General features: G+C 34.4%; 1 protein-coding gene across 6 annotated transcripts in view; it reads left to right on the forward strand.

Moving 5' to 3' along the window:
* NEDD4 (neural precursor cell expressed, developmentally down-regulated 4, E3 ubiquitin protein ligase) overlaps nt 1-23,815 on the forward strand; it is a 96,559-nt gene that overhangs the window by 26,049 nt on the left and 46,695 nt on the right. For 2 of the 6 annotated variants that reach the window (XM_006920336.3, XM_025038737.1), the window contains one exon: nt 9,525-9,578. In XM_006920336.3, coding sequence (XP_006920398.1) covers nt 9,525-9,578 — 54 coding nt within the window. Of the gene's footprint in view, nt 1-9,524; nt 9,579-15,653; nt 17,664-23,815 lie in introns of those variants that run through there. The other 4 variants (XM_015595997.2, XM_025038735.1, XM_025038736.1 and 1 more) reach the window with 3 other exon arrangements.

Genomic DNA, 23,815 nt, shown 5'->3' on the forward strand with positions numbered 1-23,815 from the left:
ACAAGTAGATTCAAAGGTGCATGGTTAGCTGGGAGCTTTCAATCAACTATGCAAGGTCTCTTGAAAGAGATCTGAAAGACATCCAAGTGGCTCAACTCTGGCCGTTACAGTTGTGATATTTAAGGGTGCATATTGTAATCCTTAGAGCAGCCACTAAAAAATTAAAACAAAATTATAATAAAAATTCAATAAGGAAAATAAAATGGAATACCAAGAAATGCTTGATTAGTAATTTTTTTAAAAAAATAAAAGGGAAGAAAAGAGGAATAACAACAAATAGAAAAATAAATAGAAAGATGATAGTCATAAAGTCAACTATCTCAATAATTTTTTTAAAAAGCAAGATTTAACTACATGCTGTTTACAGAAGATACAATTTGAGTATAAATACACAGACAGGTTAAAAGTAAAAGTACAGAAAAAGTTATACCATGCAAACACTAAGCCACAAAACCCCAAACAAAATCCTGATGTGGCCATATTAACATTAGATGAAGTGGACTTTAGGGTGAAGAATGTTACAGAGATAAATAGGGACATTTCATGATTATAAAAGGGCTTATTTATCAAGAAGACATACAATAATAAATTTGTATGTACCTGATAAAAGAGCTTCAAATTATGAGCAGAAATTGACAGAATTAAGTAGAGAAATAAATCAGTCCAGAATAGTTGAAGATTTTATTACTTCTCTCTCAGTAATTGATAAAACAGCTAGACAAAAAAGTCAGAAAGTGCATAAAAGATATGAAAAACACTATCAATCATCTTAGCCTATTTGGATGTATAGAACATTACATCTAATATCTGAAGAATATACATTCTTCTTATATGTCCATGGAACATTCACCAAGATAGACCTTATATTGGGCCAAGTCTGACTACATTTAAAAGGATTGAGATTCAACAGGATATGTTCTCTGACTACAACAGACTTAAAATAGAATTCGGCATCACAAATATATCTGGAAAATCCACAAATATTTAGAAATAAAGCAACATATTTTAAATAAGTCATGGCTCAAAAAGGAAATTATAAATTTAGAAAATATTTTAACTGATAAAGCATAACATGAAAATATGGGATGAGCTAATTCAGTGCTTAGAGAAAAATTTACACCTTCATAAACTTATGTACAAAAGAAAAAAAAGATTTCAAATCAATGATCTAAGTTTCTACCCTAAGCAAAAAAAATTTTTTAGAAAGTAGAGGGAAGGAAATAAGAATGGAAATCAATGAAATGGAAAATGGATGAAAAACAGAGAAAATAAATGAAATCAAAGATGGTTCTTTGAAAAGGTGAATAAAATTGTTATGCTATCACTAGTTCAAATAAGAGAGACGGAAAGAAAACTCATATGACCAATATCAGGAATGAAAGGAACGTCCATCAAACAAAAAAATAAGTAAGGTAATATTATGAACAACTTTATGGCAATAATTTTAACAACTTAGCTAAAATGGAAAAATTCTTTAAAGGCCAAAACTATAGCAAACCAATATGAATAGAAATAGAAAATACAGGTATCTGTTAGAGGAATTAAAATTAAAATTAAAATTTTTAAAAATATAAAATTGTAACAATCTTTCCATTATTTTTGATGATTTTGATTTTTAGAGAAGATGCTTGAAAGTCAGTACTATTTTTATTTTTTTGTTTTTCTAATTAAATATATTGGGGTGACATTGGTTAATAAAATTATATAGGTTTCCGTATACTTTTGAATTAGAGATGTTACCACAAAAATAAGAAACAAGGTCATTTATAAATGATAAACCAGGCTCAGGACTCTATTGCCTTTTACTCATTGTTTCTATTACCATGATTTTACTATTACTAAGTGTTCTAACCAGCATTACTTTATTCTGGGATCATAGGCAGCACAGTTTATTTCAATCTGAAATTTGCAAATGTATTGCAAGGATAACTAGATAAATTTGTGTGAATCACTGCTAATTCATCACAGCTAGATAAAGAACTGAAAACACATGGTGATTTAGTACTTTCTATATAAAGGACATTATTATGTGTGGGCCCCTACTTTCCTCTTTGTCATTTATATCATTATTTATACATAGCACAAAATGTTTTCAATTGAATGTATTCACATAAAAATGTCTATTGATATAATATACTACAGTAAAAACTTGGTTGTTAGGCATTCAGCCAAATGGAAATTGTGGTTAGAAGTTGAAGGGAGCCTTTATATCTTTGAGAAAACATGAAGTTCAAAGAAAGTTTTTATGGAAAACTGTTACTGGCAGATTAACAAACAGGGGACACTCCAAGTTGAAGTTAATGTTCAATATCAAATTATAATAAGATCTACACTTATAGCTTCTCAGATGAGGCTAAGGGAGGCAAGTTATAAGAGGGAAAGAAATCACATTAGTTGTAATATACACATATGTACTCTATGCATGAGCATAGTGCATGAGCATCTGAAAAGGAGCCCCATGCCATTCCCTATACCCTCATGATGCTCGGTTTGTATCTTTATATTCATATTTATCATATTTACATAATATGTATATGATTTTTTATACAATGCAACATGTACATGATAGATATTTTTATAAAGAGAAATAAAAATCAGCCATAATTTAATCTTCATAAAACCACCACTGATTGTATGATCTTCTGGTATCTTTATCAATATATTTATACTCGTCCACCTTCACACATACACACACAAAATTGGTGTGATATTTTTCTATGCTTGTTTCCCAGGCACTTTGCTAATGCTGATTAATGAGATGGCCACAGTCCTCACCCTCAGTGAAGCTTACTGTCTGCTGTGGACCCCTATGAATGAGTGTCTCAAAATAATTATTAGTGCACTGAGCATCATGAAAGGGAAAACCAGGTGCTAAGGAGTGAATATCAGGGGGATATTAAGGAAGTTAGGGGACTCCCTAAGTCTAGAGGATTTAGGAAAGGCCTTCTGAGGAAATGAATCATTTGGGATGCTTTCAGTTTCAAGTAACAGACTTGAAGTAATAGCTAACGTTGGCTTAAACAATAAAAACACTTATCTCTAATCTCAAGAAGCATGCAAAAAGGAAGGGTGGTGACTGCAGCAGCTGAGCAGCCATGTCTGACCCAGGCTCTCTGGGATTCTCTTGGCTTTCTGTCCATGGTCACGAGATGCTTGCAGCAATTCCAAATGTCGTAGCCTGACATGATGATGTCCAGTGGCAGAAAAGGGAGTTTTCCTTCACATGTCTCTTTTAAAACTTTTCTAAAAGCTTCCCCAGGAGACTTTGATTCCTATCTTTTGGGCCAGAGTTGTGTCATGTGAGTATTTCTAACCCAATCATTGGTAAGGAGAATGGCATTACCTTGAGGGCTTAGAGGAATCAGGATTCAGCCCCTGGGGGTGGGGAGGGGCCATCTGTCCCTGACTCACTCTGTCATCAGTATTTGAATAAAATTAGAATTCCATTGGCTAGGAAGAAGAGGGAGCACTCCATTAATAAAGCACTAAGTAAATTATGGTATATCCACACAATGAAATATACATCAGCTGTTTTAAAAGAGATGTATATATATTGATCCGGCATTAGTTTCAAAATATATTAAACAAAAGAACAAGGGTGCAGAACATTGTGTATATGCTATACCTTTTTGTATAAAAACAGAAACACAAAAAATGCCCTCTCTTATGCTGGCATTTTCAGAAAATACTTCTGGATGGACCTAAGAAAGTGTTCACAATATTTTCTCTGAGGGTGGGACAAGGATAAGAGATTTATAATTCACTATATATCATTTTTACTGTTTGGGTTTCTCCCCTGACTGTGTGTCTATAATTTATTTTTATATTTTTATATTTTATACAGATTAACTGTACAGAGGAACAAAGTAGAAAGACATAAAACATATATATAAAAATGCCAAGATACTTTCTATTTATATAATGCTTTATGCTTGTAAAATACTTATCTAATTCATTTAACTTTTTTTTTTACAGTTTTTAGATGCACTTATATATCCACACAAAATCTGTACATGAGTGTTCATACCATCATGATTCATTAATGTCAAAATGTAGAAACAACCTAAATGTATACATCAACAGATAAATGGATAAACAAAATAAGGATATATACATACAATGGGATATTATTTAGTTATTAAAAAGAATGAAGTACTGATACATGCTACAACATGGGTGAACCTCAAGAACATTCTACTAAGTGAAAGAAGCCAGTTACAAAAGACCACATATTGTGTGATTCCACGTATATTGAATGTCTGGAACAGGCAAACCTATAGAGACAGCAAGTAGATTAGAGGTTGCTTCAGACTAGGGAGATTGAGAGGAAACTTGGAGTAACTGCTAAAGGGCATGGGTTTCTTTTCTAGGCGATGAGAATGTTTAAAAGTTGTGATGGTGGTTACACATTCTGAATATACTAAAAGCCATTGAATTGTATACTTTGAATGGGTCAATTGTATGGTACATGAATTATATCTCAATAAAGCTATTTTTAAAAATATGCTTACTTGTTTTTTTTCTGAATCCACCAGCTAAATTTCCAGGTACTTACTTCAGGTTCTTCATGAGCATCGTAGAATAAACTGACACTTACCAATACTTTTGTTGTTCGAAATTTTGGGTTCTCCTCTGACAAGTTTTTTTTTTCCTCTCTTTTATGCATTTATAGATTTATATATTTATCCTTTTTGCAAAAAAACCTATTACTAGAATTTTTATTTTCGTTCCTTCTCATCTTTTCTATAAATATAACCCTGTAAACTATTTTCGTGACCATAGATTTACTCTTATTTTTTGTTTGTGACCATAGATATACTCCTATTTTTAATAAATTTTTTTTAAAGATCATCTCATCATAGAATTCACACAGAGCTTAAAAATCAGATAGTATAAAGGGTTTATAATGAAAAGCAACCAACTCTAGTGTCTCATTCTCCATCCTCCACGCTTCCCAGAAGGAACCATTTATAACTTTATTTTTGTTATTCTTGTCATTATTTCCATATTACTGAATAGCTCATACATCCATGTCCCAAATTAACTTCCAGCTATGATAGATGAGTAAATAGCCAACTTATGTTTGGCCCCTCGCAGCATTCTAGGATGAAAATAATTTTTTCTGAGCACTGCTGTTGAAAAGTTGGATTCTTGTTCCTTTGGAGGTGATCCTCCTCTCTCCGAAAACTTTGATAATTATCTTTATCCTAGTGTTTTAAAATAGTGTAGTGATATGCCTTGTGTATACAGTTTTAAAAATTCATTGTTTGGGCTTTTGCTAAGCATTTCAATTTCAAGACAACTGTTTCCCTTCAGCTCTGAAAATTTTTGTGTGAATAATTTATTTAATAATTTTCTTCCCTCTGTTTGTATTATCATTTGAGGATTCCAACTAGTTAGATGCACAGTTTCCCAGACTGATTCTATCTTTCTTAAACAGAACTCCTCATGTGAACCACGGAACACAAAGTGGTTTGAATGACTGTTTTCTCACATCTTTGAAGGATGGTTTTATTCAGTACCATTCTAGATACATAAGAGAGAAATTAATAGATAACACACAGTGAATGTCAGGGATCAGCAGACATTTTCTTAAAGGGCAAGATAGTAAATATTTTAGGTGTTGTGAGCCAGGAGGCAAAAATTGGGGCTATTATGTAGATACTTATGTATTCATTTAAAATATAACCATTTAAAAATATTTTTAAAATTCTTAGGCTCTGTAGAAAAAAAAAAAAGGGCAGGTGGCTGGCTGGGTTTGGCCCACAAGCTACAGTTTGCTCAACCTGTGTTTTAGGTCATTAGGGTTTAATTCTGTTCAGTAAGCAGTGAGTAGTCTGTTTCTAGTCTATTTGGGTGGGCAGGGGGACGGTTGTAGGAGACAAGGCCGGAAAGGCAAATTGGACTCAGATCATGAACCATCATTCTATGATCAGTTATGGATTTTATTCTTTACGACATTAAGAACAACTTTTGTGTAGAGCAGTAAAGATGGCCTAAACTGTCTTTTAGGGCAAGTCACTCCAATTATAGTAGGAAAGATTAAAAAGAGAAGTAGTTGCGGTAGAAAGTCCTGTTATGAAGTTATTAATTATGGCCTAATTAGATCTGATAGTACTCCTATTAGAATATTTATCGTTGATATTGGATGTCTGCATGTCTACCAGATACTTTGACAGAGAGCGAGACATCAGATTTTTTTTCCTCAAAATGTTTTTTGTGGCCTTGTCTTCCTCCCTGTTCTCACTGGGACAGTCCCAAGCAGAGCTCTCATCGCTTCACGCCTGAGTTACTGGACCTATGGACTCCAGGTTCTCTCTCTCTCTCTCTCTCTCTCTCTCTCTCTCTCTCTCTCAAGTTCAATTCATTTTATGTATAACTGACAAAATAATATTTACATATGACCTACGTCATACCATTTTTCCTTTAAAAGCTTAATTTTCTTTCTTGCCAATCAAGCCTTAACTTCTTTTCCACATTTCAGTGACTTCAGCCTGGCTCTACCCTAACTAACCAAATTTTTCTTAGCACTTTCTAATACAAAAATGTTCTTATCCATTAGATCTTAGAGCATGCTCGTTCTGCTCCCATGCCTTTCCTCATGTCATCTCCTCGTTGTCAATGTTCTCTATACTTTCTTATTCAGATTCTTCCCATCTTTCAAGTCACAGCTCAAATTTCATCTCCTCAAAACTTCTGTTACATCTTCTTAGAAGAGATTATTGTCTTACTATCTATCTATCCCTATTGTTTCTAGTCCTTGATTAGGGCTTCCATCCTTAGAGTGGCTCCATGGTTACAGTATGACTGCAGGAGTGCCAGCTACCCCACCCAAGTTCCGGGCAGGAGAGAGAAATGCAAAGGGCAAGAGGAACATCTCTCCAGTTGAGACAGCCCTATTTAAAGAACTCTCCCAGGAGTCCCATCCTATGACTGCCATCAGGTTGGCCTCTCTGGTTGCCTTTAGGTGCAAGGGAGTCATTTTTAGATAGACATATTCAGAGTCTCAATGTCAAGAAAGTCCCTAAGGCACTATCCAAATGGAAAATGATACATAAAATAGAATGGAGTGTTTGCTATTTTGACCTGGGTGATGATGACACAGTGCACATATATAAAAAGTCATCAAGCTATATATTTAAGGTTAGTGTACATTATACTTACTGAATATATGTTATACTTCAAATAAAAAAAAAAAACTGTCCCCCAGAGTTATGCACTATGGCGGCTCTGGGCACATTGCTGTAGGTAAAATTAGGATTATGTTCTCAGAAGGAAGGGAGAGTAGACATTGGGCTAGTTATCTGTTGTACTCATAGGACATTATCGGTATTTTTGACATGAAAGCAAAGTATTAAACTATCACAGTGTTTAATATTATTTATCATGGGGAAAAATCAACCTAAATGTGAGAATTTTTTATGCATAATCTTGTATTAGCCTCAGTGGGGAAATGTATATATCATAGAGAAAATAAATCTAGTTATCCACCTTGTGTTTTTCTTTACTACTTACACAGAACACTTCACTACTGACACTTCTGCTCATCAAATGTGTGAAGGATTTCCCCGACCCTCTACATTGGGCAATTCTGTGCAACACCAGCTGGTTGTCCTATATTTTAACTCAATTCTGACTCTGTTTCTTGGAGATAGTGTCAGATTCCACAGGTTAAGGTTGCAGTCCCATAAGACTGAGCTCACTTCAGATACCGGTGTAAAGTAGTAGGTCCCCAGGTTACCTACAACTTCTGTCTGACTTGGCTACAAATTTAGGATCCCTATGATCCCCTCCTCATACTCCATTAATTTGCTAGAGCAGCTCACAGAACTCAGAGAAACACTTCTTTATGCTTACCATATTAAAGGATATAATAAAGGATAAAAATGAACAGCCAGGTGAAGGGATACATAGGGTGAGATGTAGGAGGGTCCTGAGGGTAGGTAGGAGCTTCTGTCCCTGTGGAGCTGGGGTATGTCACCCTCCCCATATGTGGATGTGTTCACCAACCCAGAAGCTTTCTGAACTCTGTACTTTGGGGATTTTTTTGTGGAGACTTCATCATGTAGGCATGATGGATCATTAACTCCATTCTTAAACCTCCTCCCTTCTCAATAGAATGGGGGTTGAGGCTGAAAATTCTAAACTTCTAATCATGGCTTGTTCTTTCTAGTGACCAGCCCTCATCCTAATGCCCACTGAGATTCACCTCAGAACAGAAGACACTCTTGTCACCCAGTGAGATTCACCTCAGAACAGAAGACACTCTTGTCACCCAGGAAATTATAAGGGTTTCAGGAGCCTTGTGTCAGGAACTGGGGTCAGATACCAAATATTAGAACAAAAAATGCTCCAAGTACTCCCACCACTTAGGAAATTACAAGGGTTTTAGGAGCTCTGTGCCAGGAACTGGGGGCAGGGACCAATATATGTATGTATGTGTATATATGCATATATATTTTTCTATTATCTCACACATTTTAACTTCTAGTATAAAAAATTATTAAAGATTTTCTTTGATATTAAGTAGTTTTTAAAATAAGTTTTTAAAGTTTTTAATTACAGTTGACATACAATAGTAGTTTCAGGTATACAACATAGTAATTAGATATTTATATAACTTGCAAAGAGATCACCCTGTTAAGTCGGTCTAGTCCCCATCTGACCCCATACATGGTGATTACAATATTATTGATTATATTCCCTGTGCTGTACTTTATGTCCCTGTGGCTATTTCACAACTGGCAATTTTTATTCATAATCCCTTACCTTTTTCACCTATCCCTGCAACCCCCCCTCCCATCTGACAACCATCAATTTGTTCTCTGTATCATGAGTTTGTTTGTTTTGTTTGTTCATTTATTTTGCTTTTTAGATTCCACATATAGGTGAAATCATGTTGTATTTGTCTTTCTCTAACTTATTTCAGATATTAGGTAAACTTTAACTTAACGTTGAAATATTTCAGCAAAAATGAAAGCATCAGCTTTGAAAAATAAAATACTACATGTTGATTTTTTTGCATGTTAATTTCTTCTCATGTGGAAAATACAAACAATAAGTGAAAACTCAGTTTATACTTCTTTACTGCTTATGTGCTTTTTACAGTAGAAAAACAATTTCATTTATCAAATCAGTACTAAAAATATTCAGAACACTCATTCCCATAAAAATCAGCATCCATTTTGGGTAGTTCTAACCTTATAAATAAAAAGCAAGTAAATAAAATTGATAAGAGGTTAAAAATCTAATCAATATTTTTAAGTGCCGCCAAACATTTAAACAAGTTTTTTGAAATTTCTTTTAATCCTTTTTAGAAAAATTGGAAAAATAAGCAACCAAATCCACTTTGTTGTTATGTAAAATAGATGACCTGTGACTAGTCTGCTTTTGTCTTAAGTATCTCACATAATTTATAATATCTTGGGATTAGGAAATAGCAACATTTTCAAGCATTTACTTCTCAGTCCCTGTAGGTTGTTGTTCATTTGTTTTTAAAGAAAGGTTGTGTTTGCCTTACTTAGGTCCATCCTCAGCAGCACCGGCTTCTCTTTGAAGTATTTGATGAAAATCGATTGGTAAGTAATATTATACTTGTGTGAAATATGAAGCAAGGGTATATTTCAGCAAAGCAGCAAGGAAAAGTGGTTTGGGAATCTGTGATGTGAGAAATGATTCAGGGTGGTTATGGAGACTCTGTGCAATATGGTGAGGTAGATACAGTTTTTTTTTTCTCCTTTTGGGTGCTAGTCTACCCTTCCATCCTCCTTCCAGGCACCTTTCCTGATTGTCAGGTCTCACTCAACGCCTGTTATGACAGATGACTAGAAAGCCAGCCTCTTTGTCTTGCCTTCCTTCACTCTCATCCATGTACCCTGGTGGGTGGTCCAGAGTGTCTGGGGTTGTGCCTCCTCACTCCAGTGGATTTTAGGGGCTTACCTATATCCAGTTACAAAATCCCATCCACTCCCTTATCCCCACTCTTTTACAAAGGAAAACTATCTTCTTTACACCGATAAAATAAAGGATTGCCAGCTCTTATAGAGGCAAAAAAAAAAAAAAGTTAAACCTGATTGTATTTTTTTTAATGACAGTTTTTATTTCTGATTTCCTAAAGACTATCTTCAAGTCCTATCCTAATTTTGTCTTTTTGGAATCCTATTTCAAACCTTCTTAGCATCTTACTTTTATATTTTAAACCTGTTATGATTTGAACACGAAGGTACAGGAACAGTTACTGTGTTCAGAACTTATTGGTGATTAAACAGAAGCACCAAAAAAGAAGTTAACAGGTTTTTTTTTTCCATTTTTTTAGCTAACAAAACACTGGATTTTTTTTTTTAAAGAATATGTTTTTAGTATTAGACTACATAACATGTTTTTTTCACACACCCCCACCCCAAGAAATGATAACTATGCTAGTAACTATGAAGGTATTGCAAAGAAAATCTAATTAGCATCATAATAAGCAAAGGTGCTTTTTTGCTGCCAAAGGCAATCTCATCACTAACTGACAATCTCATTTTTTAAGGCTGAGTGACAGATGATGATTTGATTTTTTTTGTGTTTGCATTTTTGCTTTTGCTATAGAATAGGGAATGTTCCCTTTCCCCACCCCACCCCACCCCCGTACAGATCTGTTTTACTTCTAGATGAGACCAAGTGAAATTTAGTATTTTCAATTATGAAATATATATACAAAAAAGTCTATATAATATAAATCTTTATTTTAAATAATAAGACAAATATCTGTGCTCTTCATTACTCAACTTAAGAAGTAGAACATTACCACAATCTCCAAAAACCCCCTGTACTCCCTCACAATAGCATCTCCTTTTCTAACCCCACAAGTAGTAGCCACTGTCCTAAATATTGTGTTTATCATTTCTTTGCTTTTAAAAATATTTTTATCATGTAGATATATATTCCTAAAAAAACAGTTTCCTTTTGCCTATTTTTCAATTTATTAAAATAAGACCATTCTGAATACATTTTTCTGTGACATGCTTTTTGGTTAAATCAAAAATGTTATATTTGTGAGATTGCTCCACAATAACACATTTTCAGTGATGCATGGTTTTTCTCCATCTGCAAATGCCGTAATATTTTAATTTATATATTTATCCTTCTTTAAGGTATTAGTGTTGTTTCCAGTTTTTTGCTATTATCAAGTGATGAACATTCTTGCTGTTTCCTATTTTAGGGTTTCATATTTTAAGGTTGACTTACTGGGTCGTGGCATTACTGGTTTATTTTTCTTGTTGTTCCTGACACTGATGTGAATTTCTCCCTGATTCTTAGGTGCATCATTGTTTAACTATTTTATGTGAGTTATTTGCATGTTGTCCACAAGGAGAGATAACTCGTGTTTGTGCTTTTCACTCTAGTTGTCTAGTCGTTTTTTGCCAGTAACTTCAGTATGGTGTGACTCTTTCTTCATTGCCACAGTTGATATGTCTCATACTCTGGTTCGTTAACATGCCCTTAGCATTTACTATGTATAGAGTACTACGCAGGGCATCATAATATGTGAAAAGAAAAAAAGCATTGCCTCTTTTATTAACAATGAGATATTTCCAGAGTGATAAACATGATATATAAAAGTTTTAAAAACCTTTAAAGCTAAAAGCGAAACAAAAGAATGTGTTGATCAGGATATTCTAGAACCCCACACCAAGGGGTCGGAAGTCCTGTTGTGGTCCTGCCTGTGATATGGTACATGAGCTCATAACTCTGGACAAATCATTCAGTCCTTCTGAAAATACTTTCTCAAGTTTAAAAAATGCGGATAACAAGATTTGCCTTACCTATTTGATAAACATATTGTGAGGATAAAACCAGGCAATGGCTGTGAAAGCACTCAGAAAAATTTTCATCTGATATAAAAGTGTTATTTAACATTCATGGATGCATGCATTTATGGGTCTCTGATACCATATTTTTTGTGTTAACTAAGATATGCCATTTAGGGTATCTACTGTGTTAGCTACTCTGCTATGCCTTAGAAACATAGCTTTTTTCAAGAAGCTCATTTTATTAGCAAAGAAATAATTAGAACAGGGGTGGTGTACGTCATTCTAATCCTCTGGTTTGTTGCTAGTCCTAGCAGGTAATTGAAATGTACAGATCACCTGAGATGTCATAGAAACTGTAGCTGCTGGTGGAGTAACAGGCTTGATTGTATAGCAATACATGGCCTCTCCCGCTGTAAATGTCATTTTATCTTTATTCTCTTGTAGCATTCACAACTAAATTAAGAATGTATTCTTTTCCTAGCAAATTCTTTTTGGAAATGTACAACAAAGAGCACAGATATAATTTTAAGCAGAAATAATTTCTAATCATCTAGAAAATGTTTGCAACATAAGTGATATTTGTTTTGAGAAAGGGTAGGCTTATATTTCTTTTCTTTTTTTTTTTTTTTTTGCCAATTTTAATACCTGAGATTATAAACTATAGTTTGGTGATGGTGATAGTGATGGTGGTGTTGACAGTGATGGGACATTTCAGAATGATGTGCCTTTAAAAGAATTCTGCTCACCAATGCAAAGTTAGTGCTTCTGGGTCACTGACCTGAGACACACGTGCACACATCCAGCCTCCAAAGCCTTAGGAGATGTCTACATTCTACATTCCAGGTGGAAATGTTGTGTTTGTCAGGTTTAGTGGTTGTATTAGTCAGGATTCTCCAGAGAAACAGAACCAATAGGACAGAGACTGACAGATAGATAGATGATAGGTAGGTAGATAGAGATTTTAAAGAATTGGTTCATTAAATTGTGGACGCTGGTGAGTCTGAAATCTATGGCAGGTTGAAGACTGAGATAAGAGTTGATGTTGGTCTTGAGCCTGAAATATGCAGAGCAGGCCAACAAGCTGGAAACTCAGGCAGGATTTCTATGTGGACTCCTACCACAATGTGAGGGTAATCTGCTTTACTCAAAATCTACTGATTTAAATGTTAATCACCTCTAAAAATAGCTTCATAGCAACATCTAGACTCATGTTTGACCAAGCAACTGGGCAAAATAGCCCAGCCAAGCTGACACATACATTTTATCATCGCTGTGGACTTTGGCCTTCAAAGTTCTAGTCAGTGATTAGGGTTATCTAGAGCTTATTCATAGCATGTAGATAATCAAATTATTTTCTGTGTAGATAATCAATCATCATACTGGTCAGACTATGGGATCCCAAGCTTCAATCTAATCCTAAAATATTATCTGTTTTATTTCAGAATGTTGTGAAATTCTATAGGACGTGCATAGATTCCTCCCAGTTGAGGGCTGCCAGCACGCTCTTGCTCTTCTCCACTTGGGTTAATGTTCTTCTTTTGGCATCTGTTTGGCTAAGGGGATACATTTTACCCCAGGTGCCCCAAGTTCTACACATAACTGCTGTAGGAGCAGTACAGTTCCCATGCAGTATCAGACCAGAGTCAGCAATGCAAACTATTCAGCCTCCAGAATTAAACTCAGATTGGACTGCAAGGAAGTGCATAGGATTCTCTTACCTTGCACTTCTTTGGCTGAAGCCCTCGTTCCAAAATTTTCAAGCATCATTCCTTCTTGTACAGCTATAGTGCTTTCTTGCTATTTCTTTAGAATTATTAGCTAGATCAAGTTTTTAAAAAAAGTCCTGAAAGAAAGCATGAGGCAGTCAGAGGAAATACAGTGACTGTTCATCCAGCCAGCCAGCCTCCTCTCTGATGTTATTTGTGCTTACTTTGTGCCCAGTGTGGGCTCATGAGGATTGGAAGAAATGTTTAGTTATGGCCCTCACATTCTGGAAGCTTAAAATCTAGTTAGGGGACATGAAACTGATGTTTATAGTGAAGCTTACCAAAGAGAAAACATTTATCTCACGAAATAGTTGAGGTTCATTATTTTATATTAACAACTAGAGGAGCTTTTCCTATTAATTGGACATTATAGGCCACAGACATGAGCAGTTAGATCTCATTGATTAATTAGCCTATAAGAAGTGATCTATTCTTTGACTTCTCAGACCCCTAACAATTCAAGAAGGAAAGCTTAAGTTATTTGAAGGCAGAATGAAAAGGTTAGGACACTTCCTTCTCTAAAAAAAAAGCATTATTAGGGAGTATTTACTGAAGTTTGTAAAATCATTAAGGAGATAGATTATACAAAACCAAATAACATAATTTTATTACTAAGTTTACAATTATTGCATACATTATGAAACATAGTACTGTCTCATTTTAGTCAGAAGTGTAATTTAATTAATTCCATATTTCTATTGTGTCATGTCTTAATTGATTAAAAATACTGTTTAGAAAATTGTGATTGAGAACAGATCTATCTTAACAGAGTTTTCTTTTTTAAACAAAGTGCAAGTATATATTTCATATATTTGCTTTTACTTAGAGAAAAAAACCTTACTTAGAAAAATACAACTTGGGCGTAGTACCATGTGGTGTAAACAACTGAACTATTTTACTTTTTACTTTCCTATGAATGAGCCAGTATATATTTATTACTGAAGTTCCCGCTATAAAATTCAGGTAAGGAGTTTAAATATACCCTAGAGTATTATTTAAAAATAAATTTGTTTCTTTCAACTAGAGTACCAACCTTGGTCTATGACATTTGGGGCAGAAATTAAAATATTAAACTTTTATTACCTAGTAAACTGAAAATAAAGTAAAGGTTAAATAAATACAAAGCAGAAAAAAATATATATATACAAAATCACAACCTCTATGAGGACAAACAGTCTACTGTTCTCTACTGTGGGAGCTTTATCAGCAGTAGTAAGTAATTCCATCTCTAGGGCAGTGCTAGTACTCAAAAATGTAAACAAGTATGTACTTTGTTTATATAAAGAAATATGCAGCATGGTTTGTATTTCTTTATAGATATAAAACAGCTAAATGGATTGTTTCAGTGTACCAGTAGGGGCCAGCAAAGAGCTCTTAGAGTTTTTCAGAACAGAATTGGCATTGAGATATGTTTATTTGATGTGTTAAATCCTTTTTAGACTTCTTTACTTACCGCAACACTCTCTTAAGTGAATGAATTGCAGAGACAGTGGAATAAAATATCTTGTGTGCTCAAACTACATTGGGGTATAGTTTTTCTGTCTAATCTGCATATATTTTTAATGGAATGTTTGCTTAGGCTATTTCTTGGCAGAGTTTTAATAGTCAAAATATAAATGGCATCATTTAAAGACTGTACTACTTGGCTGGAAAAGGCCTTAAAATTATAGGAGAAATGCTTGGTGACAGCTTCTCTTAAAGTTTCTTTTTTCTTGAATGTATACTCAATTTTTGCAATAGCATTAGTAGGCTAATTTTGTATTTCTATCCTTAAGCTTTCACTTTGTATAAGAAGTGTTTTGGAAGCTAAAATATCTATCTATTTGATTTAATGCTAAATTTTTAATTCACCCCACAGTTTTAGTATTTCCAAATTGTATAACTGTTTGAACTTATCTTTAAAAATTTAACAGTCTATATTCCTTTCTACATTAACTAACTTGACTAGATTCCTAGTATGGCTACTATTTGGAAATTCAATCCTCAATTTGATACTCAATTACACGGGGTTTCATTCCTACCAACTTCCTGTAATTTTATCCCTATGGGTAAAAATATTAGTGGTCAAACTCTGCTGGAGAAAGTATAGGCACCGTGATTCACATAGTTAAATGTTCATTTAGTAGAGCTGGAGTGAAAAAAAATACTGTTTCAACTTGAAATGCTGGAAGATTGTTGTTCTTGTGTTACTCATTCATGCAAATTGGAGAAGGTATAATTGAAACAAGGTTGGCAGTGTTTGAGGCAGTGTGCTGCAGCTGAGCTCAGCTTAAAGGTCGCTGGAAATCAAGTGCTTTGTAAGTGAAGGCATTTTGACTACAAGCAATTCAAGACATTTTGGAAACGTCACTCTCAGGAATGGGTCGTCTTTTTCTTTCTATAATATCTGGCATCTAGTGTTTTACTTAGGAAAAAGACTACTACTTAAGAGCTCTTTTAGGCACCACAAATGATTTTTTCTTTCGACGCAGTGCAGCTGCTTTTAGCCTGTCTACCGACGGAGATCTTTGTTATGACTTTCAGCCCTTAACATGTTTGGAAATGAGAACAAATGGCACAAAGCTTACGATTGCACTTTGCAGCCAGAAGAAGCAATACTTATCCTTTGTCAGAAACCTCCGGAGATGATTTGGATAGCAGTGTTCACATGCGCTTCAAAAGACCAGCACGGATTTCAAAGTCTAACATTGTTCAAATGAAGCTGACTCCTAGACAGACTGCACTAGCTCCGTTAATAAAGGAAAACGTTAAGTCTCAGGAGAGATCATCTATTTCTTCACCTGAAAATGTTAATAAAAAGAGCAGCTGCCTACAGATTTCACTACAGCCAACAAGGTACAGTGAATGTCTTCAGTCTAGCAGTGTTTTAGCTGACGGTGATGATGCTTCATTTACCTGTGTCTTGAAGGACGGCATTTACAGCAGTGCTGTGGTTGATAATGAACTGAATGCTGAGAATGATGGTAACTTTTTAAGCAGTTCTGCCATTTGCGGTGGTAGCTTTAGTAACTTTTCAACCAGTGACAATGGCTCTTACAACAGCAACGGTAGTGATTATGGGTCATGCACAAGTATCACAAGTGGAGGTTCATACACCAACAGTGACAGCAGTAGTTACACTTTTCCATCAACTGATGATACTTTTTTGGGTGGAAATTTATCTTCTGATGGCACCTCCAGTAGAAGCGTGCCAAACAGGAATACTACTCCATGTGATTTTTTTCCAAGAAGTACAAGTACAATTCCTTTTGTCCAGGATGACTTGGAACATGGACTAGAGATTATGAAACTGCCCGTTAGCAGGAACTCGAAAATTCCACTAAAACGTTGCTCATCCTTAGTTATTTTTCCTAGGAGTCTTTCAAATACTCCACCAATTTCTCCGACGAGCACAGGTACTCTTCCAAGCAAAGGATCCTACCAAACCTCGCACCAGTTTATTATTTCTCCTAGTGAAATTGCCCACAACGAAGATGGTACTAGTGCTAAGGGATTTCTTTCAACAGCTGTCAATGGAGTTCGGTTATCTAAAACAATCTGTGCTCCTGGAGAAGTAAGAGATGTACGACCACTTCAGGGGAAGGGCTCATTACAAAAGAAAACTGTCATTGCAAATAATAGTCCAAATCAGACTATCCTTGAAAAGTCATCTGAAGGATATTCCTGTGTTTCAGTACATTTCATGCAACAAAAAGCAACTACTTTAGATTGTGAAGCAGCAAATGGTGATTGTAAACCAGAGATGTCAGAAACGAAGCTTAATTCTGATTCAGAGTACATGAAGCTTAAGCGTAAGACATCTGCATGTTTACCATCATCCCCAAATGTAGATTATCAAATAAATATCGGTGGACAGTTGGAAAGACCAAATTTACAGATGAACAAGAATCATGCTATTTTACAAAGAAGTATTTCATTAGGAGGAACTTATCCAAATGTTTCCTGTTTATCCAGCATTAAGCACAATTGTTCTAAAGGGGGACCATCTCAATTACTCATAAAGTTTGCATCTGGAAGTGAAGGTAAAGTTGATAATTTATCAAGAAACAGCAACAAAGATTTCAAAAATGAACTATCTAATCCTTTGAAGCATTCTTGTAAGGTAAGTTTCCTTTGGTCTTGATAAATATAAATTTATATTAGAAAAACTTTATGAAATATTTCGTTGAAATTTATTATAACTTAGCAGTTTTATTTACTTTCTTGTTCATTAGCTAGCAAGTATTTTGTGGTCATGAATTTATATTTGTAAGGAATCTCCAACAGTTTTTCACTCTGTTATTTTACCAATGTAGAAAATATTTACTAAAAACAAAACAAAAAAAGCCTTTCCTAAGTGATTTAAAACATTTCTGTAGCATAAAAACAAGCTTTAAATAATTTATTTTATAACTCTTTACTTTGATATATTTTTCTCTCCCCTCAAGTGGCATGGTATTCTAATGTCTAACTCCATATTTTATTCCAACTTTCAAAAATGCTCATTTGTTATTTCATTGTGAAATAAATGCTAAATAAATCATTGTGAAATTATTTAAAATATTAAATAATAAAAAGCCTATGTTAAAATGTGAAAATCTTGTTGGAAATGAACATAGAAAAAATGTTTTTCTAAAGTACGTGTATTTATTAGATCATTGTTGAAAACTATTATGCTGCAAGTTTAAAGCAGAGGAAAAATAAATGGCATTTTCATTTGTATATACCCTTAACCACAGGAATTTTGTTTCCACCCTATTTTTCTTTAGCTACCAGTCAAGACAGCCTTCTAAAATGTAACTTACTCTTTTAACAATATTGAAATCTAAATTTTAGATTTTTAAATTTGGTTTCAATTGCTAGGCATTTCCCATAATTTTTAGTTACCTTGTTAATTTATTATTTTGATAATTTTGATTTATTATATTAGTAATTTAACTCTAGTGAATCTTAACCAAAACAGTTTTTATGTAATGTGCCTTTCCAAAGTATGTTAAGTGTTTTGACCTTAAATAGATTTTTTAAATGTCTGTGTTTGGAAGGTCTTGCCAGGCTATTAAAACATTTTTAATACCAGGAAATTAAAAAATTTTTCTGACTAAACCAATTCTAGATGACAGTACAAAATAGTTTTTGGGGAAAAAACTTATCTGTTTATCTGTGTTTATATAACACTCAATATCTATATTTAAGATTTTTTAAAAAACTTCTGGACAAGTAGCTTGAGGTAAATATAATAATAAGGAATTGCTAGTTTGTTTTCTCTCTTTTGAAATCCAGTAAATACAATCACTGTTACCCAAGGCCCAGATGTTAATATAAGCAACTACTTTACCGAGGATGAATAATGATCGAATTTCATATTCTGATCTATCTTTTAGAATTATTAATTCCATTTATAAAACTGTTTAAAAAACATCTTTTAGGAGATTATAATCCATTCAACTGTTTTTCCCCTAAAAGAAAGTAATGAGGTGATACTGTGAAGAAATGTATTAATAGTTTGCTAATTGAATTTACATGCATCTTGTAAATTTATTTTACATTTAATGAAATAATTAATCTGCGTGGACTAATTAACCTAGAAATATCCTTAAAATAGTTGATTTTGTGGTAATAGTATAGTTTGTTATTGTTTATGTTTTTGAAAATGATGTTTTTAATGTTTTTTAATAAAGTGTGGCTAAATGCCTTTTGCATGGCTAAAAATATAAACTTTTGTTGGTTTTATTTAAACTTAGGTGAGCTGACAAATATTTTGTGTGTGTGTGACAGCCAAATGCCTAGCTTAGTGCAGATTCTATTTTTTGGGGTAGATTATTGGATTATAAAATAGTTCACAAGTATGTAATTTGCTGGAGAGCTTTAAATTATTCTTTTTTAATGTTTATTAAACAACCTTTATAAAAGTATTATAAACAATATAGTGACCAGATCACTATAATTCAACATATACCAGATCTAAATGATTAGTAGTAAATCAAGGGCTTGTTTTAAGAGGAGAAGACTAGTGTTTTTTTCTAAACATAGCAGTGGCAACAATAATAGGGTTTTAGAAATAATCCTGTGTTTATCAATAATTATATATTAATCTAATTATAGTAGTACATTGTAACTCATTTATAAATAAACAGCTCCCAAAATATTTCCCATGACTCCAGTTAGTCTGGGTTAGTATTCTGATATGCTGAGTCTGGATTCATATTTAACAAGTTGATATTAGAGTAGCATTTAGTAATGTCAGCTATCTGTACCAAGCAGCCATGAAATTAAATCACTGCTTTGGGAAGGGACCCTTGTTTCTAAAGCACTGAGAGGACTACACATTCTTTTCTTATGTGTTTAGCTACCAGTCTCTAGCAGTGTAGTATCCAGTTTCTAGCTCTCTATAATCAACAGCTCATTAATGGCTAATTTTTTAAATCCAGTGAGAACTTTTACCTGTATCTGCCACAGGGTTCTGTTCTGTGTTTACAACTTAGAATGAAGATGAGACTGTAGTCTGCATGGTAGTGTTTATTTTATTTATTTGCTTTACAAAAATAACAATAACTGACATAAGCTTATTCTATATACTTTTTGAAGGAAGTATTACTTTTGTAAAGGTTGTATAATGACTTTTGATCTGAAAATAAATATTTGATGTTTTAACATTGTGTGTAATATTTTGTCAGCTCGATTAAGGAAGAGGTTAAGGAGCTAAGGCAGTTTTTAATCCAGTAAAAAAATTACTATTCAGATTTCTAAAATCTCTGTAAATAGTTTGTTATTATTTTATTTTTCCTAATCTGTTGTTTTCTAAATCTCCTATATTAAGTTGTTAGGATGCTCAGAGATTTCATTACCCTATTATTTAAAATACCTTAGCATTTTGCCCAAGCTTGTACATGTCTTCCATTGTCCGTATACATACATGTTTTTATCAGAAAGTTTGGCTTTACATTTTTTTCTTTTTATTATAAAAGTTTCTGTTACTTAACCTTGAGTAAGTAAACTGCTTAAGCTTAGTCTAGCAGAACTTTAAAAAACTATGTCTCAATTATTTCAAAAGCCTTTAATACTAATTTCAAGATTTTATATTTTGATAATTTATTTAGTTGTTCTTCCTAAAATAAATGTCTTAAATATATACTTATTTTAGTGTTCCATTATTTTCTTGGTCCTTATTTTGTTAGTTAGGTTTATTTTGAACAGCACTTAATCTTTCCCATAAAAAGCAATGCATTTTATAAATATTGACAATCAAACTGTGATGCAACAATGTTAATGGCCAGTTTTGGAAATTTACTGAAAAATGTATGCTTGTATATGTATATTTCTTAAAACTGAGGAACTATAATATTAATTTCTTAAAACTGAGGAACTATAATTTTAACTTCAAGGAATTGAATTGTTTGCTTCAGAAATACTTTGTATTTCTCTGTAGATGTGCCTTAATTCATTCATCTAGCACACATTTAAGTCTCTGCTAATCGCTAGGCACTAACCCAAGCACTGGGAATTAAAGATAATAAAGTGCAGTCTCTGCTTGAGGGAGCTCCCATTCTAGTAATAGGGACACTGGCAAACAAAAAAAAATTTTTAGTCTAATGTGTGATGTGCTAAAATAGAGATGTATATGAGAAAGTGAGAAAGATGTGACAATATTTGTCAGGAAAAGAAGAACTGGTGGGTAGAGGAAGGCTTCGCAGAGGAGGTGACATTTGAGCTGAGTCTTGATAGGTGAGTTAGAGTTCACCAGGTAGAGAAATCAAGGAAGAGATTCTAGGGCAATGATTCCCCATCTCATCACTACTGATCTTTAGGGCTAGATACTTTTTCTTGAATGGGGCTATCCTATGATTTGTAGGATATTCAGCAGCATCTCTGACCTCCATCCACCACATGCCAGTAGCACCCCTCTGCCCCAGTTGTAACCATCAAAAAATGTCTCCAGAAATTGCCAAATGCCCCCTAGGGGCAAAATTAACCCTTGTTGGGAATCATTGCTCTAGGCAGAAGCAGCTGCACATGCAAGGCTAGTTGTGTGAAAGAATCACTCTGTAAATGGTTCAGTGTGACTCAAGCATAGGGAGTCCAGAAATGTGGGAGGAGATGATGAACTAGAAGTAGGTTGGAGTCTCATTGGGCGTAGTCCCTCATGCTGAAGAGAAAGCAATATGTCTTCTGTTAACAAACAATGGTTAGGCAACAGAAGTCTTTATTTGAGAGTGTAACATGCTTATTTTTATGTTTTTAGATGATAATTTTTTATGACGCCGTAGATTTATAAATGAATCAAAGTTTTCTTAGATTACTGGGTAAATGGTGATGTCATGAACTAAGACAGGGAATTCAGGGAAAGGGGTCGGATTGGGAGAGTGAAGAAGTAACCATGCATTATTACCAGTGGCTGCCCTGGTAGTACTGCTGTCAAGTAGAGCAGTTAGAGATAGAGGACCAGGGCTCAGGAGAGAAATGAGAGCTGGAAATGTAGCTTGGGAGTTATGAGTATAATTGAAGCCTTAGGTAACGATGAACTGGAAAGCATGAAAGTGAGATGAGTGGTGGGTGGAGTGGAAATAAATCAGAATTCTGGGACCACCAACTTTGAGGAGATGGTAGAAGAAAAGATAAGGAGGAGACTATAAGAAAGCCACTGAAGGGGCCGACAGGCCAGGAAACCATGGAGGCATGGAAATCAATGGAAGGGAAAATTCAAGGGAAGAGGAATTCATAAATTTATGTATCCAATGAATGTGGCAGATAGGAGGTCCTGGGTGACTTTTGCAAGAGTAGTCTCTAGAGAATAGTGTAAAAGCCTGGTTGAAGTATGAATAAAATAGGCAAGGAAGCAAAACAGGGAGCATAGATTGCTTGCTAAATGTCATAAAATAGGCATGAGATAGTGTATGCAAGATATATATTTAGTGACTGCTATATAGAAGGTATAGTATTAGGTGGATATAAGATGCATAAGACAGATTCTCTGTCTACAAGAACATTGCAATTGGAAAAAAAGACTCTACCTCTCTGTTCTTTCACCTTAGAACTGTAGAATAAGTGAATATGCATAGTGAGAACCAAATGGAGATTTAGTAATGTGAAATGGCAAAAACAAAATTAGAAGTGAAAAGTTGAGAATGGCCTATCTATAGTCGCAACTCATTTTGAACAGCATTACTCTTTCTCAGTCTCCTCCCTACCACCAAAAATAGGACAAAACAAAAACAGAGCTTCCGTGTAGAAAACAAGTCAGGGTTTAAGGCCTATTCCTAGAAACTACTTGGAAAATAGGCCCCTATGTCTTCCTGTCACTGGCTTTTTCCAGGATATGGTGCCCACCATGTGCTAGCTATTGTGAGGCCTCACCCTTCTAAACTCACTCTCCCTTTATGTTTTGGGGGACAGTAGAACAAGATAGACCAGGAGAAGCCAGGGCTAGGAGCTGATTTAGGGAGGAGGGGCTTGGCCAAGTCCCTGGGTGTGACCAGCCAATGTGTTGAGGTCAGGAGGATAGTTAGCAGAAGGAGCACACGAGTGTTGAGAAAGGGAACCAGTGATGTAGTCCACATATCCAGGAAATACCTGAAGTGTTGCTCCAGTCTGTGGTTCAGAATTCTTTGTTTGCCCATGTGTGAGATTGGAAGACTGGTCAGATAAAGACAGACACTTAGAGGTATAAGAAAGCCTCTCAAAACAAGAGCTGAACAGATCTATCCCAATTCAGTGAGATATTTTGGGGAATATATTTGGAAGGCTGTCAACATGGGAGCAGTTGTTAAAAAGCAAGTTTACCTTCACTGAACTTAGGAGGGTGAGCAGCTAGCATATCTGTTTACCTTGTAGCTCAATTCATGGGCAAGTCACAGTAAAGAACACCTTGTCCAAGAGAATTCGTGACTTCTCTATTTAGGCTCTAGCGTATCTTGGGGTGGGGGAAAGCAGGCCTTCTCTTGACTTAGCTGTATTACAAAACCTTAACACTAAAATATTTTGTGCTTTATCTTAATAAGAAAATATTACCAAGCTAAAAGAAATTTACATCAAGGCTATTGGTAGTACAGCAGACTATGTCTTTAAATTCAGTTGTTCATTAAATAAAGAAATATTTTTAACAGAATTTTAATCTTTTGTCCCCCTTACAAAAGCTGAAAGTATAACATTTTATGATATAGCTAAAATAATGTTATCTAGGACTACTCCTTTTTTTTTCTTTTTCTCTCAAATTTTTGTTGGTATGCATTGCCTTCTAATGCTTTAATGATTGTAACTGGAGAATGGCTTATTAAGTTG

This window comes from Pteropus alecto, unplaced genomic scaffold (genome assembly GCF_000325575.1).
Source record: "Pteropus alecto unplaced genomic scaffold, ASM32557v1 scaffold86, whole genome shotgun sequence".
In the NCBI taxonomy this organism is placed as follows: Eukaryota; Metazoa; Chordata; class Mammalia; order Chiroptera; family Pteropodidae; genus Pteropus; species Pteropus alecto.